The 19,377-nt window shown below is 37.0% G+C and overlaps 1 protein-coding gene and 1 long non-coding RNA gene across 3 annotated transcripts; both read right to left on the bottom strand.

The window, feature by feature from the left end:
- Positions 1–4,823: 4,823 nt before the first annotated feature.
- Gm38760 lies at positions 4,824–7,249 on the bottom strand. The gene is made up of 2 exons (XR_868765.1): positions 7,130–7,249; positions 4,824–5,049 (listed from the first exon to the last, which is right to left on the bottom strand). It is a non-coding gene; the product is annotated as a predicted gene, 38760 (long non-coding RNA).
- A 328-nt stretch (positions 7,250–7,577) lies between these two features.
- On the bottom strand, positions 7,578–17,677 carry Bet1 (Bet1 golgi vesicular membrane trafficking protein). Of its 2 annotated transcripts, NM_009748.3 has the most exons (4): positions 17,456–17,609; positions 13,137–13,261; positions 10,640–10,696; positions 7,578–8,715 (listed from the first exon to the last, which is right to left on the bottom strand). In NM_009748.3, exons 1-4 carry the CDS (start codon positions 17,472–17,474, stop codon positions 8,560–8,562), a joined length of 357 nt encoding a protein of 118 aa, NP_033878.1. In that variant the 5' UTR covers positions 17,475–17,609; the 3' UTR covers positions 7,578–8,559. The 2 variants fall into 2 exon arrangements, with proteins under 2 accessions (NP_033878.1, XP_006505034.1); XM_006504971.3 differs by lacking the exons at positions 7,578–8,715; positions 10,640–10,696 and adding an exon at positions 10,903–12,314 and having other exon boundaries at positions 17,456–17,677.
- Between the last annotated feature and the right edge of the window lie 1,700 nt (positions 17,678–19,377).

The raw sequence follows: 19,377 nt of genomic DNA on the forward strand, positions 1-19,377 counted from the left end.
TGATAAAATACTCTCTGTAATATTCTGTTTTAACTTATGCTGCTGTAATCCACTTGGATAGTATTAAGTTTCTTTTCACAAGTGAAAATGTGACACAACCTCCTTAATTACTTAAAGTCTACAAGTTATTCTGGTTGAATACTATGTATGACTTTTATTTTTGAGAATTTCAATGTATAATGAAATATAATTGTATCTACCTCCCACCATGTCCCTTCAACTTCTCCCATATCTCCCTCATCCAACTCTATGCTTGTTTTTATTTTTTTCCATTTAGACATTTCTTTCTTAGTAATTCCCTGATTCTAGTTAGAGCTGCCCATATGTGTACAGTTATGAAACCATTCAAGGGCATGAGAAACTTACCAGTGGACATCTCCTCAGCGAAGGATGATTCTCTCTCCTCCAGAAACCATCCACTGCCAATAGTACATTAGAACTATGCTGAGATTTGAGTAGGATTTGAATTTAATTAATCTCAGCATGTCCTTAAGCAGCTGCTACTGATTAACTACAAGGCAAGGTTGATCTTTGGATGGACCACAAACATTACCATTGCAGTACATTCAGGAGATAAGTTACCTATGTAAGCCAGACACATACCTCTCTGTAACTGGGTGCTTTTTCTGAAAGGCAGGCAGTGTGGAGTAGTCAGAGTTACCTGCAGTTACTAGGATCTGCTGTGCTGTGTCCATAGTAATTACTTACTTGGCATCAAGACCACTGAAGAATATTTCTTTTTAAGAAATTAATTAGTTCATCCTTCAATTCTTTGAACCTTATCTCCTTCCTGTGACAAGTATGCATGAGCTCTATAGACTTATTTGCTATTTAATCAATTTTCTGTAATCAATGTTCTGCACTACTCCAACACTTCCAACAGTGAAATACTATTTTTGTGCCAATAAGTCTGTGTCTATGGTGGAAAGCTAACCAGAAGTCCCATTTCTACAAAAATATACCTATTTACTTCTCTCATAAAACTGTGGTGGATTTTTTGTTTGTTTCTATGTTTTTAAATTTAAAAATTAATATTTGTGCCCAAACATATCTCTAAAGATGTTTCTATGGAAAGCTCAAGGGCAAGTGCTTGGATCCATGGGAGAGAAAGGTGGAACCAAGGGAGAGAGAGGTAGGGGATTCAATGTCTCACCTTTATTCACTTCGTAAGATTGATCAGTGGTTTGGTGGTTACTTCTTATCTGCCATCACTTGTTTCCCACAGTGATGGAGTATGATGACTGAACTGAGCTCATTACTTTCTACAGTTCTAATTGTCATGTAAATGCCCTCTGACTTCATGGAGACTTATTGGTTATTCCTTCCTTCCATGCCAAGTTGATGCTTGTGCTTCAAAAGCCTGTGGTAATGGCAGCTCATTCCCATATATTGAAATCCTGGAGGTGACATAAACTGGTTGGAAATTCATGAACAAAATCTATGAAACTTGTGCTGTGTTTAGGAGGCCAAAAATCACAAGCACTTGCACATGTGGAAGCTATATATTTCATGTATCAAAGGTTAACTTTGATAGACATTGGGTTAATGTTTTTCAAATCAATAGGAACATGGTTTTTACAAAACATCAATGGAAAAAAAAGTTTCATTATTATTCTGTATTGACCAGAATGGGTCAGTTTCTTATCAATTTATTTTTGGATTATAATTTTCATTAACTGCAATCTTATTTCAGATCTTGATACCACTGGCTGTCTATACCAAATACAATGTTATAATACATCAAGTGTATGTCTGTAAAAGGCAAATAATATAATAATAATATAATACAAATAATATAATACATCAAGTGTATGTCTGTAAAAGGCAAAAAGGTGAAATATCAAGGTGAAAATTTGGCAGGAACTATCTCTAGACTTTCTATGAGTTGTCTGCCTAGGCTCAGGATGGCAGAAAACACAGGAGATCCAGATTCCTGCAGCCCTCTCCATGGGTCTCCATGATGGACATGGGAGGCACTATTCTGGCACTATTTTGAAACCTGTGGGTATGGCAATGAATTTGTTTCCAACAGGTAGGGTTTAAATTGTGACAAACCAGTAGCTCCAAACAGCAGAACTTTGTTTTCTTACAATATTGTGAACCATATTCTTCCTGAAGGTACACAGAGTAGATCTCTCCTCACCTCCAGTTCATGGTAGCTGTTGGTGATCTATTGCAACCCTCTACATAGAAACAGCTCCCATTCTCTCACCATCTCTCCATACCACTCTCCTTTTAGACCACCAAATATCCTTCTGGATATCAGGTATTGGCTGTGGCTATCGTAATCCATCCATTCATTGAATACATTAGTCTCTTTATTCCCAAATAAAGTTTGATAGTCTGAACAGATCTGAGTCATTAGGAGATACCAGTTAATCCAGTTAACCTGATAACAGTTAGCAGCCAGTTAGTCGTTGGCAACCTTCTAGTAGTGTTTAAGTAGCCTCTGTCAAAGATATGAGATTTAACCATTACGTTCCTTCTTTGAAATAAATATCCCCTATTTTAGAGAAAAATGCTTTTCTAATTGTATCATGAGCTAAACTAAAGGCTGTGCTTTACCAAAAATATTGTTTAGAATGACAAAACTTTGTGTTGATCATCATCTCCTTCATAAGCATTCCAAAAACATGCCCTATTACCATTATTTGCTACAATAAATAACCAGACTATGATTACAAATGCCTGATGGAAATTCAGATCAGAACATTGTGGAGTATTAAACAAATTAGAAAAAGAAAAGATCTTCCAGGAAGATTCAGACATAAGTTTGGCTAAATGGATAATTACTATTCCTTAGAAATGTGTATCATATACTATATTGCCATAGGACTGTATGCCAAGTATTGGGTTACACAGGTTTATGCATATCACATTTGCTCACAAAGTCAGCTTCTGACCTTTAAAAATTAAGTTCACCGATCAGCACCTTTAGATAGATTGGGTTTTTCAAAGACGTAAGGAATGGATACCTCTACTCTGTATTTTGAAAATTCAGAATTTTTAAACCAGGCGTAGATCTCAGCAAATTAGCCTTGCTATTCCATTTTCTCATGCTAATAGCTCTGGCTTCTACTACACGGTGGTAAGCATCCTCACTCCTCCGACCAGTCCCAAACTCCAGAAAGCACGAGTCGTGCATCTGCCAGCTGGCTCTCCTCCCATCAGGCTATGAAAATGTCTATAAAGTTGTACTGTGAGCAACAGAGACATTTTTTTCTGATTATTGCAGGGTTTAGGGCCAGACTCCCTGAATTCTAAATTTTATGTGTAACTTTGGGCTGCTTGTTGGTTTTAGGCAAGAGTGTTATGTGAAAAATAAGGCTATTAATAATACCCCCCAAATAATATGAACCTGAGAAAAACCACATTAGAAAATGTTAAAATAGCTCCTGATCCCATAGTCATTATCATTTATGATGGTGATGCTGGTATATCAAAGAGTAAACACATCTGAATTCAATGTAAACAATGGAGAACTCTAGAAAGAAAACAGTTGGTTTTCCATAGTATACATACTTGAAGTTTAAAGTGACACAGCTTTATGAGTGGCTGATGGAGCTGAAGAGAAAGGGACTCAATGAATCAGGACATATTTCAACTGTATTTCAAGCTCAGTGCTCTCAACAAAAAGAGATGGTCCTTCAAATAACTTCTTCCATGATGACAAATAACAGAGGAAAATAGTGACAACCTAGCAAAGACATACAATAACCTCTCTTAGCTTGTGTGTAGGGCTTTGCAGTGCATAATAGCAGGTCCGTGACATTGGGATTTCAATCTTTTAACAAACTCTTTTAAGATTATAATGTAATTGCATAATTCCCTAAATCTCTTTCCAGTTTACAAAGCCTTGCATATACCAGCTTCTTGCCCTTTCAAACACTCATGTACATGAACACACACACACACACACACACACACACACACACACACACACACTTCAGCTCAGTCTGTATGTTACTCATAGGTATATTTTGGGGGGAGTCATGTATGTGTGTGTGTATGCACGCGTGTAGCATTTGGTATTTTATAACCCACTGGTTTGCTTTTCCCTAGGGAAGACTATCACATTTTGAGCATTCTTTAATTGCCTATTTGTTCTCTGTGTATGGCTGAGGCCTGTGTACTCTCCTTAGCCATGTTAGTACATCTGAGTATGTCTATCTTATGTGAGCCGGCATCTCAGTTTTCTTTAAGAGCTATGCTTTTATTTACCCAGATAAAATCAGTAGTTAGAAGGTTGAGAATGAGCTATAATAGCAGCAGTTCAGCTATATTCATCCCTTATTCTATCTGTGAGTACTCTCTTGAATAATTAGTCCTCAGTTCTCTTTTGATCTTACCTGTGAAGAGATGCAAGCCGGAACTTTGACTTTATAAAATACATTCTCATTCAATAATGCATCGTTTGAAATTCGGAGTTCCATTATCTCATAGAAATTTTAAGATCAGAAAATTCACGATAGACACAAAGAGTAGAGTTCTTAAGTTTTTGGTATTCATCACTTTCCTTTCGCAGATTCACTAATGGATCGCCTGCCCTGAAACCTGATAAAGGAAGCTTCTATTTTCTCTGGTTCCCATTTGCCATAGATGGGGAAATGCCAATGAATGACTGAATTACTAACCAGCCATGGATGCCATGGTGACTAGAGTGCCTAGCTGCTGACAGCAGTGATGGATCTCATTAAATCATCCAAATAAACTCTTTCAGCGTGCCACTGAAATGCCCTAGCAAATGAGAGGACCCAGTAACTCTATAGAAAGTGGTTCCCACATAATACTGTTGGATTTTGAGTAAAATGCAGATAACTTAGTTATGGTCAGCAGTTAAGTTTATTATTTAGAAATAGGACAAAAAAAGGGGGCAATTTTAAAAGGAAAAAAATCTAAGATTTCCGGAACAAGGTATATTAATTATAGGATCAACTTGGGCCACTGTAGTCATTGATCTTGATATGTGAATTTTGATTGAAGAGGAAGAATATTAAAAGTTTCCTTCCTTTATTCTGCCCGTGGGCTTAAATCACATCATTCTTGACCCTACAAACAAGACATTCAATTTTACTCACACTCTCAGCTTTATACATGAGAAAAAATATAGGAAAAATTTAAATTAGCAAAAATTCATACTCCAATTAACCTAATGGCTATGTTATTCTCCAATATTCAAAATTTAAAACTCAGCTATTTTATTTTAGCAAAACTCAGCAAATTAATTTTATTGACCAAATCACCTTTCAATTACATGACTTCCTGAAGCTCAGTACTGGGATTTTAGTAAGAGATGAAAAATAAAGATAATGCTCTCTAGCAGGAATTATTAACCCATAATTAACTTATTTCTTAAACATGTGTTAGCATATATCATGGCACTGAATACTTGGCAGAAACCATAGGTATTCAATGTAAGGTCCCTTTACAGGTTACGCCAAAGATTTTATTCTTTAATTCAACAAAAGCATTTTTAAGACTTTTGCTATTTTTAATTGTGTTATAGAAATGTGAATATGAATACAAGTGCCCTTAGAAGTCAGTGACTTCAGATCCTCCCTGGAGCTAATGTGAGTGTTGGGACCTGAACTTGGGTACTCTGGAACAGCAGTATAAAACTTTACCATTAAGCAGTTTATTCAGCCCCAATAATTAACAAGGATGGCACAAGGCAGGGATGGGCATGCACAAATCTCCCTGGGAAGAGGAAATAGATATCATGGGTGGACTGAGAGCAGGTGGAAATGGAAACAGGAGGTACTAGGTGCAGGGAGGATAGAGGGAGAATACTGGCAGAGACAAATGGAATGGGGGTGGGGGGGCGGTACTCAGGGATGAGTTAAAAACCCAGAAATATACGAGGGCGACCCTAATTAAGACTCCTAGTAATAGAGGATATGGATCCTGAGGGGGCCATCTCCTATAATTTATATATAATATATATGATAATATATTTATATTCGATTATAATATCATCTACTAATATTCTGTTACACTTGTAGACATAATCGTCACCAGAGAAGCTTCATCCAGCAACTGATAAAAACAGATGCAGAGACCCACGGCCAAATATTAGGTGGAGCTTGAGAGAATCCTGCAGAAGAGGAGAAGGAAGGATTGTAGGAGCCAGCCCCCTGGTAGGATCAAGGACACCACAAGAAAACCCACAGAATCAACTAACTAGGGCTCATAGGAGCTCACCTAGAGCAAACCTACAGTCAGGGAGTGTCTATGGATCTGACCAAAGTCTTCTGCAAATATGTTATGGTTGTATAGTTTGGTCTTTTTGTGGGACTCCTAACAGTGGGGGCAGTTCTTTCTCTGATTCTTTTAGGATCCTTTATTTTCCCCACTGGGTTGTGGGGAAGTGTATAGTCTTATTGCAACTTGATATGCCATGTTTGATTGATATCCCTGGGAGGCCTGCCCTTTTCTGAAGGGAAAATGAGGAGGAGGGATTGTTTGGTGGGGAAGGACATGGCAGGTGGGGAGAAAGGGAAAATTGTGGTCAGGATGTAATACACAAGAGAAGAAATACAAAAATATAAAACTCCATTGCAGAAGTAACACAATTAAGTCCAAACTATTTAGTCAGGAGAAATAAGTGCAAAGTAAAGAGTTTAATGAAGCCGATTAGCACATATTGCTCTGAAATTGGCTCGTCTTTAAAGCAATAATCTAGAAGATAATCCACTAATTATTGAGTTTCAATCTAACAGTATGAACCTCTCTAGCCAACGTCTCCACTGTCATACATTTTATAATTGTTGTGTGTGTGTGTGTGTGTGTGTGTGTGTAAAGACCAGCAACTAGCCTGTAATCTCTCTCAATATTTAAGTGTGAAATTAAAATGTTAAAAAGCCTTTTAAACATCCAAGCATAAAATCTGTAGGAATCCTATGCACTTTATTACAATTTTTCTGAAACACACTATTGCATTTCACACTCGTCTAGTTTCCTTGAAAGGAAGAGTTTATCTTGAGTGCTCTAAAACAAATGGTTACCAAATAATTCAAAAGTCTAATAAATTATCTGCTTCTACCACTACTCATTCATTACTGACAAAATTCCGGAAAAAATAATTATATTACTTTAAAATGTAAATCAATGAATTAAAACTCTATATTACCATGTTTTAAAAGATGATGTCTCCCGCATCAGGAGAATCCCGCAGTAACTCTCCTGGGCATATATCCAGAAGATGTTCCAACTGGTATGAAGGACACATGCTCCACTATGTTCATAGCAGCCTTATTTATAATAGCCAGAAGCTGGAAAGAACCCAGATGCCCCTCAACAGAGGAATGGATACAGAAAATGTGGTACATTTACACAATGGAGTACTACTCAGCTATTAAAAACAATGAATTCATGAAATTCCTAGGCAAATGGATGGACCTGGAGGGCATCATCCTGAGTGAGGTAACCCAACCACAAAGGAACTCACACAATATGTACTCACTGATAAGTGGATATTAGCCCAGAAACTTAGGATACCCAAGATAGAAGATACAATTTACTTTGTTTGGAATCTGAGCTTTTGGGATATTACATTTTATGCCAAGAACACACAACACTTAAGGAAGTTATAAACATATTTTAATAAAAGTGTATTTTTTAAGCCTGGAAATAGGCAAATTTCTAAAGTAAGAGCAATACAGAATGTTTTACAATATTTTAGTACTTTTATCTTTATTACTTAAATCTACCTTGTGTTTTGATTTCTTTAAGCAAATAAAATGGAGTTAAATAACAATCCTCTGACCTCTGGGTTCAGAGCCTAAATATTTTCAGTACTTATTTTGAGCATATAGTAAAACAAAGGAAATTAATTTTCTTGGACACTTTTTTCTGGTCAGAGCTTAGCAATCACTTCACTTCACATTATTCTGACACAAATAATGATCAAATGGCCCACCTAAACAGCTAGAAATTAGAAACTATTATAAAATAAGTCAGCAGAATTTATCATTAATATAAACAATAGCTATGTTGATACAGATGTGGATTAGGCACCAGTAGAAATATGTCAATAGTTTTACTGAAGGAAGTCCTTGTACAAAGAATTCATGTGACAAATGTATTAAGAAAACTGCAGGGGGAAAAAAATGGCCCTACATGGTACCCAGCAAAGGAGCATGCCATCACAAGGATGACATCAAACAAAGGAAAGCGAGCTCTCTCCCATCATGCAACCTCCCCCAAAGGCTGACCCAGCTTCTCTGGTATTCGTCTGCTCTCCCACTTGCTTTAGAAAGTTACACTTATGGAACAGCAAGGTATGGTAGTCATATTTACTCTGTCTGGGAAACCCTGGAAAAACATAGATAGGTACAGCCACGCTGACTTCAGGCTAACTCAATATCCCTGAGACTGGGAGTTACAATGAGTCACTAAAGAACAGTATTCAAAGCATTATATGCTATAGTATGATTTCTGAAAGAGGAAAACTCCACTAACTTCAATGGAGAAGACCATTAGGAATGTTGCAATGCTGACTATCAAAGAGGAACCCCAAGACATTAAATGCAACAAATTCAAAGCCCACACTAACTTCCATCACCTCAGTTTAATAATCCAATAAATGACAAAAAAGACAAACAATGAAAACAGCATCATATAGCATAGCAATTTTGTTTGGCTCCCTCTGGACAAAATCTTCAGTCTTCCCATGGTTTTACCTAGAAATCCAGTTGTAGAATCAAATTGTGAATCCTATGAGAAAATAAGGAAAATGAAATAAATTCTAACATTCTAAACATGCACACTCAAATAATTTACATATTGTTATTAGTATGTATTTGTAAAGATAATCTGTACATTTAATCAATTCAAGTATCTATTAGCTTGGAAATTAGCCTGATTGCTCCATGCAAAATAAAGCAGTTCTCTCGTGGCCCTTTCATTATCCAATAACCATTTCTTTCCATTCTTTAGCATAATTGGAAAGCACAAATGATTTAGTTTTTTCTTATTCCAGTCATATGAATGAAAAGCCATTAACAATAAAGTTGAATAATTTGTGTGCTATCAAACAAGGTTTTGTCCACTTTCTGTTAAGGCACTATTTTTCCAAGGTCAAATGTATGAGTGTTTAGATACTAGGACTTCATCTAAAATTTAATATGGTTAGCACAGAAGATAATAGAGCCTTTGTTTAGACACGTGAGTTTGAAAAACAGTAAAATTTACTAGTGTTAAGAGAGGCAGAGGCAGGCAGATTTCTGAGTTCGAGGACAGCCAGGGCTACACAGAGAAACCCTGTCTAAAAAAAAAAAAAAAAAAAAAGAAAGAAAGAAAAGAAAGAAAGAAAAAAAAAAAGAAAGAGAGACTATAATGTTGACGAGGCACCAAGTAGAAAGAATTGAAATTAAGCCAGGAAAGCCTTTAAGATGAGCAGACTAGACACCGATGTGAGATAATGCACATTGGGGCTCTGCATAGTTTAGTCTCCACACACTCAGGCACTTGAATCTTTGCTCTGTCACAGGAGTCACTGTGTCAGAACCACGTGGGGTGCTTTTTCATAAAATACACGCGCCTGGGCTCCTCTCCGTGAGATTTTGAATGAGCTTATTTGAAGAGAGAAACAGGAATATCCATTTTTTCAAAGAACACTGCTTTCAATGTCATATTTGCTCTTAGATAGTCATTTCTGAATACATGTAAAGAAACAAAGGAAGGTCTAGAGAAGCTGAGTATCCAAATGAATGACTGAGAAGAAAAGGCACACACTCTTGAGCTTGTTTACGACTAGAAATAAAGGGACCCTGGCTACTCAAATTTGTTCAGTAGATTGTTCAAGGAATTTGTTCAATAGTAATCCTTAGGAAATAAAGCTGAAGTAAGGGGTTGTTAAGTGAAAAGCATTTAGTTGGTTGGATATAAAGTGTTTTTTGATTGCTTGGTTGATAAATTACTAGTGGTCTACCTATTACGATTTCTAAGACCACTCAAAATATCCATTAGCCTTCAGACTTTAACAGTGCTTTAAATCCAGGGTTAAATAAAATGCACTGGCTTCAATCTTCACTTCTTGTATATTAGACAAGAACAATGGAAAAATACATCTGATAGAAATTGTAAACTGATTAGATTAAAATGGAGTGGAATCCATCAGGATGTACAATGTCAGGGTCTAGCTTTAAACTGGATGAAGATAAAGAGTGAGAGGACTGGGGAGAGTGGTAAGAGAAGGAGCCAGGGGAGTTGAACGTACTCAAGATACATTGTAGGGAATGCTTGAAAAATGCAATAACATAATATTGCAGTATGCAAAATGTATCCTATTAAACTTGTCAATAAGAATGTTTTTTGGTTTTATTTTGTTTTTTTCTGTTTTGTTTTGTTTTGGGGGGTTTTTTGTTGTTGTTTTTTGTTGTTTTTTGGTATTTTTGGTTTTTCAAGACAGGGTTTCTCTGTGTAGCCCTGACTGTCCTGGAACTCATTCTGTAGACAAGACTGGCCTCTAACTACTCAGAAATCTGCCTGCCTCTGCCTCTGCCTCCCAAGTGCTGGGTGTGCACCCCCACTGCCCAGCAAGAAGGTTTTTTAAAAAGGAAATTCATCATCCCTGGTGAACAGACTAATTTTGAAAACATCAGGGAAATTTTCTTAGTTAAAAATCATAATGACTTACCATTTCAGCTAATAGTTTGTTTTGATTTTTAACTTCATGGCCTATTTCAATGGAAAGCTATGAAGAAGAAAGCATATACGTTACAGCTTATGTGAAGGTATTGAAAGGTACTAAAGTAAAAGCAGCAAAGCCATACTACACATATTTATTTTTCTCAGATGAAACTGTATTCTAGAAGTATATACTCTTTCCTGATACTGTGTTCAGTAAAATTGTTGAAAAATTTCCCACCTTCCAACAATGAACAATTTTTTTCTCTTGTCTTCTGCACATTATTCACCCCCTGTGTCAACATTCTCTTCCTGTATCTCTTATTCCAGCATCATTTTTTCTCTCTCTCTCTTTCTCTCTCTCTCTGTGTATTTATTTATTTACTGTTATATAAAATATTCATCTGTATATTTCTTTCTTATATTTTAGCAAATACAAGTACTCACATGACCAGTTCAAATGCAGACATACACATTTAGTAGTCCCCTAAAAATAAGGCATTTCTTTGAATTTAAGTCTAGAATATTTTTTAAAGACTTTTGATTTAATATAATAAATTGTGAACTCCCTTAAAAGTTATATATAACCTAAAATTATACTGAAAGAATCTGAGCATGTCAAACAACAATATAACTAATTATAGATGCTCTGCAAAACCATACTTCATAACTTATACAACAAAGTCACCAAAGGTTTACACTTACTTGACTAAATACAATTACGGAAACTTTTTGTGTGTAACCATAAAGGTTCTTCTAAATTTAGTCTGTTTGAAAAGCATACATAATACTTTTATGAAGTTATATTAATATTATAGCAATAAGATATGAAGTTTTCCCCCAAATTTCTCAGCTCAGATGATAAAGCAGGATCCCAATTTACCCAACTACTCTGAGCATGACCTTCGTGCCAAGGAAAGAACTCGCCAGGATATCACAGCTTTCTTCTAACACAGAATTGTCCTAATCAACTGGAGGAATTTGCTCCCTTGTTTGTGGTTTAAGACATTCAATTCTATGTCCTTCCCATTGTTTAACTTAACTTTTTAACAGTCCACCTTATTAGGTCCATAGATTGAATCATTTTAGTTAAGATGACTTTGGAAATAATACCATATATCAAAACACTATTTTGAGTACAACCTGAATATAACTTTCCAAAGACTGATATTAAATACCAATTACATGAGACAATGTGAATTTCTATTGAATGCTGCACAACTGTGTAATATGTTTATTGCCATGGAAAACCAATGGCACATACTTTTAAAACCATCTTGTATAATTCCTTCAACAGAAGTTTACCAAGTCCTGCTGAGAAGGAACTACACTGAATGTGTGTCACAAATGATCTTTGCTTTATAGGGAGTGAGCTAACACTGGATGTAGTACTGAGAGAAAGCCTGGGGAGGGGCAGATACAGTACTGCCATCTTCCCGGAAGATGGAAGATGGCAACAGTACCAAAAGCAGTTTGAGTTTTTAAAAAAATGGAATAGGGCCACAGTGGTATGCAGAGTACAAAAGAGAACTCTCATTTGTCTGGCCGTAAACCCATATGCATTCTGGATGTGTCGGGGAGAAGCTCTGAAGGACAGGCCATTCTCTGAAGAACATGTAGAGAGAGCAATAAATCCACAGAGCAGTAACAGAAGAATCCAAAGACTTCTGAGAGGGCAGGATCTGCTGCAACGAAATTTTGCCAATAGCTGTGACAACATTATGAAGATCAAGGGGAATGATACAGGTCCAAGGATTCTCCCATGGGTCTACACATAAATGTCAGGGCCATGTTTAAGAAACATGGGAAGACCCAAATTCAAATGAGGATCAAAGATGGAAGTGAGAAAGCCACTAACAGAAAATGCTGGAAGGGCTACTTCACTGGATTCCCCAATGCTCTGACCAGTGAAATTATTGGAAAACAAATTTCAAATGTCTCATTCTTTTAACAGTGACATTTTCTCTCGTCTTTTCTTTATAATATTCAACCTACTTGTTAACATTCTCTGGTTCTCTTATTCTAGCACATTTTCTCTTTTACTTATATAAATGTATTTACCTGTATATTCCTTACATTTTACAACATACAAGTACCACAGGACTAAGTCAAATGCACACATACACATTTAATATTTTCCTTACAAAATATGTCATTTCTTTGATCGTAAGTCTAGACTAATTATTCTAAATTTTTTTCTTTACTACAACAACAAGTAGGGAAAATTACAAGTTAGCATTTCCTATAACCTAAAATTATACAGAAAGCATGCCTGGAACCATTGGACCTATGGCATATAATGTATGGTACATTTTAGATTTTGCTAAGTATGGTTTGAGAAAAAAAATTTAGCAAGAATACTGTATCTTTTAACTTATTTAATGAATGGTCTGAACTTTTGGTGCACTTTGACCTCAGTGCACCATTCTGAAATGAATCCCTTCTTGTGATGACATTAAGTTCAAACCTATGAGTTACAATGTGAATGGCACTGGTTCTGTACTTACAGATTTTATAGCCGTTACTTTGCTTCTCAGACTTTCAGTGAGTCTGTCATTCTCTTCTTCACAAGCATTATAACCAGTATTGGCATAGCCATAGTTCCCATAGCTGCCAGGAGGTGCTCCATCACCTACAAGGATCAGAGGCACACATGTAGGACTGCAAAAGCAGAAGCTACGTCTAAACCTTAGTAGTTAAAAAAAAAGCTGAAAAAGACCCTCTGAGCGCATTGCAGACCACATATATCTACTATAGCAACACTTAAAATCAACTATTAAAATCAGAACCAGATATTACAATAATTCTTTTCACATCCTCTTTTAAGTAGAGCATGCATTTTCTTCAATAAATATTTATTGATCATTTACTGATTGCTTAAAAAAACACTAAAACAGGCACAGATACACAAGAATATTTGGAAGACATTTGTTGCACACTAGAAATTTGTTTTAATAAAGGACATAAACATAGCACCATCTACCCATCAGAGAAACTTGGTTCTAAGAAGAGAGGGAGAAAGATAATTGGTGGGGGAAGGGTTCTCATGGCAGAAAGATGGCGGAATTTTCCTAGCATGTTTTCCTATAATAAGCAAATGGTGAAAACCAAAGAACAAAGGGAAGAGAGGGCCATAGGTGAAACCCTGGAGAATAGACACAATGGCTTGTAGAGGCCATTAGCTGGGAGTCTAAAGAAGTTCACTCATCTTCCAACCAATGTTTGAGACACTACCATATGTCTAATCTATTTTTACTTTTACAGAACTTGCGCTCTTGGAGATGATGTGGAAGATAGAAGAATCCATTACTGTCTACTACAGTACTTGGCAATTGCAGGGAAACAACAGGTACAGTGAGCATTAGGCAACAAATTCATACAGAAATGCTTGGGCACTGAGGGCACTTCACCAAGCGTTAATAACCCGATGGCATCATTTTCTTTGTAAAGGAAGAAAACAAGCTGCAGAGTAAAGAAAAGTGATCCCTTAGAATAAACAATCATGAAAGAATGGAGACCCAAACCATCCCATATTACCAAGAGAATAAATTAAACATGGCCGCGGCAGGATACTGAATTGGCTTCTGCCCTCCTAGATATGAGATTCTCAACAGAACGACTCCTTGGTCTCAGTCAGCCGTTGAGAGGCCACCCTGTTGGATGGCTCTAGAACTGAAAGCTTTAATATTGGGACCGCAGAAGAACAAAGCGCACCAACTTTAATGTAGTGGAAGTGACAAAAGTGTGTAGTATGTATTAAAGGGACAAGATTGTCCATGGCTGGAAGCAGATTCTCTAATAACCTAGGAAGATAGAAGAAAGGGATACCCTTAAAGCTAGAGGATACCGTAGGCTCAAACAGCAAATGCAGTAGCAATGATAGTAAGAACAATCATAGTGACAACCGAGAGAGTGGGTAGCAGTAAGTCTAGTAGCTGAAGAATGGTTACGTGTGAATAAGAAACTCTTTCAAAGCACAGCACAATTTAATTTTATTGAAGTAGCAAAACTCTTGAATTTTTATAGCTCTGACTATATAACATCAAAACTGACCTCTACACTGAAGTATAAAAGCAAAAACTAAATGTGTTCATTTATCATCCTAGATCTCCATAAACATACAGGTACACACACACCCTACAACAATACTTAAGTAAATACTTATAAATGAACTAAAAAGGACATTTTTCCTTTACTGTAAACCAATTTTGTCAACAGCAGAATGTCTTTTGCTTCTCTGGCCTCTTGCACCTAATGAGCACTTTCTATGTACCAGACGCCTATATTTCTCCGTTTACCACAAAAGCCATAACAAAATGTTAAATATTTCAAAGAGAGGGGACAGTTGCACACTTGCTGGCTGGCATGGTCTCTCTCTTTCTCCACACATATTTTCAAACAGATTAAAAGCTGGAGGACAGGGCATAGTTGTTTTTCGCAGCTCACCAACTAAAATCAACACTTAAAATAATCTCTGCAAACTCTTAACAAGATTTAAGATCTTCAACTTGTTTAATGTGACTAAGTAATTCTGGATTGGATAGTTAATCACTGGACAACTTCATTAACTAATTTGTCCAAAATTAATGGCTATTTTGATTTATTTCTTTTGTTTTGACTCTCTAGCCTATCTTATACTTAATTTCAGAGTTCTTCTACTTTGTTCTTTTAAAGCAAAATGTTCCTTTTTTTGATCCAGAAATTTTAATGCAGTTGCAAATTTGATCTTTCTTCACATCATCTTCCACCCCCAAACAGAAAAACAAAACAAAACCAACTAAGGTAAAATAAAATACTACAATTGCTATTCCAACTGAGATCCAATTTTTCAGTGAGAATTAATTACTACTATGATGAACTGTAGAAAGGCGAGTCTTGAAGGTCATTTCCAGCTGATGCCATCTGAAAAGTGCTACTTCCTTGAAGCAGGCCAATTCATTTAACAGCTCCTGTGTAAGGTGGCAGGTTTTACATACAAATGCTTATCAGACTCACTATTATTTCAAATTTCAAATTCAGGTCAGCACACAATGATACTTTTAGGTCTTCATAATTCAACACCAATTTAAGTGATAAGCATACTTAAACAAATAATTACCCCTCTTCTTCACTGCACTTCAAAAAGACTTAGGAGGGGACTCTTGCCTGCTGATTCTAATTTAATTGAAAATCTAATTTAACATCTTTCTGAGTAATTGTAACATACAATACAAGTCAGAGATAGAAACCTACTGTCAAATCCCTGACCTGCACGTATTAAAAACAGTACAGCACAAACAAAATTCCAATAGGCCAGTGGCCTACTGATGAATGTAAAGTCCTTGAATAGTCAGATCGTTCGGGTGCCTCAGGGTCCTAGCTTCACTCAGAGTGACTTCATCACCACAACCTCTTGTATACATCATTCATAACTACCCTGAATCTTGTTTGGCCATCTTCTCATCTGGGACTTACTTCTCCCAACCCTCACAGTCACCAGCATCCTTCAGGTTCTCCGGCTCCAGGAAGCCCACCGTGAGCCATGGATTATTAAGCCCCCACTGCATTTACTATCCGATGAACTTAACCTGTACTGGGATGAAGTTACCACCTTGGATCGTACTTTGTCATCTGCTTCCGCAGCAATTTATCTTCTGCTCCACAGTAACCCTGAAAGCTTTGGGAAGCACATGGTGCGTCACAATAAATGTCTGCTGTTATTAGTGTTGGAAAAATGTAGGCATATATGACTAATCATGTTTGAAAATAGTTCTTTAGGTTATTTGAGATGAACTAATTTCTTTCAATGACTGAAAGGATTCATAAAACTAAATTTACAACTTCTTCACATGCAACTACTTATTGACAACCCTGTCAATCTATATTACTGACACCATTCAAGGCCCTTATTTTTCAGTGGTTTTAAAGTCCACACATTCTATTCCTATAACCAACCTTATTGAAACTACTACCATGTCTCTGCACTGTCATGAATATTGTGTTCCTTCTTACATAATCAAAACCCATAACAAGCCGTGAATTATGAGTTGCAAAAGAGGCTTTAGTTTTCATACCTAACTTTAAGTGTTTGTCCATTCACTGGCTTTAACACCTCAAATTTTTAAAAACTATTTTTTTTTTTACTATTCCAATGTCTGCCAGAACAGCAACATCCTTTTTAATATTTCACACATTTTTTTCAAGCATTCTGCCCTTCCTTCTTTAAGACATGGCTAATAGAGAAAGAACTTCAGTTATTACTAAGCTATTCCTTCCCCTGACCCATTTAAGTCATCAAAACCAACATCTACTGCCTTAGCAGTGGGACAAGGTCTAGGTCAGAAGTGTTCCAAGTAACTCGCCTTTGACCCAGACCTTTCATAACAGGCACTTTAACAATAAGGACACGTAAATTCACCTTTGTAACTCACGGTTATCAAACTAACGCATCATTATTAGTGGGCTTAAAGCTTACTACTCCCCAAATGTCATTTCTTAAAAAAAAAAAAAAAAAGTTAAGATCCAGAATGAGTAAAGCAAAGGAAACAGCAAGGCTTGGGAAATTGGGTTACTCCCCAAACTAGCACATAGAAAAAGAAAAACTTATGCTAACCAATTCACCGCTCTGTGCAACCTAGCATATAGGTTTAAACTTTTGTCTAAATACAACTTCAGGAAACCGTTCGGAACTAGGACACAGGAAGAGAACCTTCTCCAAAGAACCCAAATAACTCGCTTTTGAACACCAAAGTCATTGACAGAGGGCCGGTAGTCTCCTCCCACAACCCTGCTCCCGACTCAGCAGGTCCTAGGGTCCCCAAACTTCGAACCTCAGCACTGTTCTTACCCAGGCCTGCACGCCTCATCCTGCCAGGAGAGGGAAAGGCGGGCAAGGAGGAGTGAGTAGGAAAGGGCCAGGGTCACCCGACCTCGGCTTCAGTCCCAGGGCTCCTAAGAGCAACAACTTTTTGCCTCAGAGCGCCACGACATCAGTAAAGTCTAAACACCGCGCCGGTTTATGTCGTCACTCGGACACATATAGGCGTCCTGAAATGCGATTACTAGTTGCATTCTGGGAAATGTAGTTTTCCGTCTTCTGGGGCACTGGGTAAGAGGGGCGTGGTAGGAACAATGCCTGGAATGGGCGGGGCTTCCGGAAGGGCAGCGACAGCTGCTGGGGCTCTAGTCCTGTTATTCTGGGTCATTACTTAATCCAGAACTTTTAGTATGGCACTTTTTGATGTTAGTGCCAACTTTAACCTGGGAGAGTTACCCCTCCCTAGCCGGGATGATGGTTGACTCTTTCATGATTTTCCCTTGCACTCCCGCTCACCCAAAGTCAGAGGTGAGAAAGTCAGTGCAAACTTTGTTCAAACAGAGTCTCATCTTACTGTCTGAGCCTCTTAGCAGGAAAGGAAAATCAATCCTCTTCCTTCCTGATCCTGCCCAGTGGAATAGTTAAAAAAAAATATATATATATATACACATATATATATATATATATATATGTGTGTGTGTGTGTGTGTGTGTGTGTGTGTGTGTGTGTGTGTATGTATGTATGTATGTATGTATCCTTGCAGTAGAACTTCCGGGTAGGGAAGTGGGGAGTCTCAGCTTCCTAACGCATTTGATCTAAGTCTGGAAAGAACTGTGATATTTAGCTTTTAAACACTCCACCCTACTTAGAGCTTTTAAAACGTACACACAAATACCTCATACTTGTTTCCATGGAGCATGTAGCCATCCTCTGCTACATATGCAGCAAGTACCCTTAGCTGCTGAACCACCTCACTACACACATTATACTTCATAATAGAAACACATTGCACTAACACTCTGCCCTCAGCTTACTGTGGTTTGATGGCTGAAAGAAAGAGTCTAAGTTCCGCCTTCTTTGCTTCTATTGCTATGTGATAATTTTCAATTCAACTAATACAGAATGTGAGATGAGTATGGGGATATAACAAAGATCCTTGATGATTTTATCACAAGTTCTTATTCAAGTACAACATGTGACTATGGGAACTATAAGTGTTCATACTCGAGCATAAACATGCCATCTTCACCTTGTAGCTTTTAATATCTTGCAAAATTTGATGAGTCAGAGGGCTATCAGAATCCAGAGCATATTAATGAAGAACAATAAAAACACTTATTACAAATATATCATTTGCACATGAGCATGTTATATTATGCCATTAGACTTCATTTGCATGATACAAGATCAAAGACAAAAATTATTAAGAGTTTCAGAACAATGAGGCACACCAAACAAGTGTGGGGGTTTGAGCAAGGGCACAGGGTCACTACATTGGCTGCATAACCATAAACTTGCATTTGTCTTAGGAAACATTTTTTGATTATTCAAGGTCATAATTCATAGAAGAAGAGGAAAGAAATGGGAATATATGAATGAGATTGATGTGACAGAAAGATATAGGTAGATAGGGATAAGGAGGTTGGTATAGATTTATACACAGAGAGACAGAGATAGGTAGAGAGGGATAAAGTGGGTTGATGTACATATATATGCATCAAGGCTGAGTAAAGTGGACCATTTCAAATAACAGTGATGTTGAGAGGAGAGGAAGTTGGGTAGTTTGTAGCTATGATATCTCAAGGGAAAGGAAAGAAAGGACAGAATTTTATGAGGCACATTCCTTCCAAACTACCAACAAAGCAGGTTTGTATATAGAATAAGTGGCTTCTATAGTTAATGATACATATATGAATGAAATTCTTGTGATAAAATAAGTCCAGGTAGTAAAA

The sequence above is a fragment of the Mus musculus genome, chromosome 6 (assembly GCF_000001635.26).
Source record: "Mus musculus strain C57BL/6J chromosome 6, GRCm38.p6 C57BL/6J".
In the NCBI taxonomy this organism is placed as follows: domain Eukaryota; kingdom Metazoa; phylum Chordata; class Mammalia; order Rodentia; family Muridae; genus Mus; species Mus musculus.

What these genes read in the sequence shown, in the direction of transcription:
- Bet1 (NM_009748.3), bottom strand. An exon ending in AAGTAACGGCTATAAAATCT is followed by an intron (nt 10,697 to 13,136) that starts GTAAGTACAGAA and finishes TCTTCTTCATAG; the next exon opens with CTTTCCATTGAAATAGGCCA. An exon ending in ACAAACTATTAGCTGAAATG is followed by an intron (nt 8,716 to 10,639) that starts GTAAGTCATTAT and finishes ATTTTCTCATAG; the next exon opens with GATTCACAATTTGATTCTAC.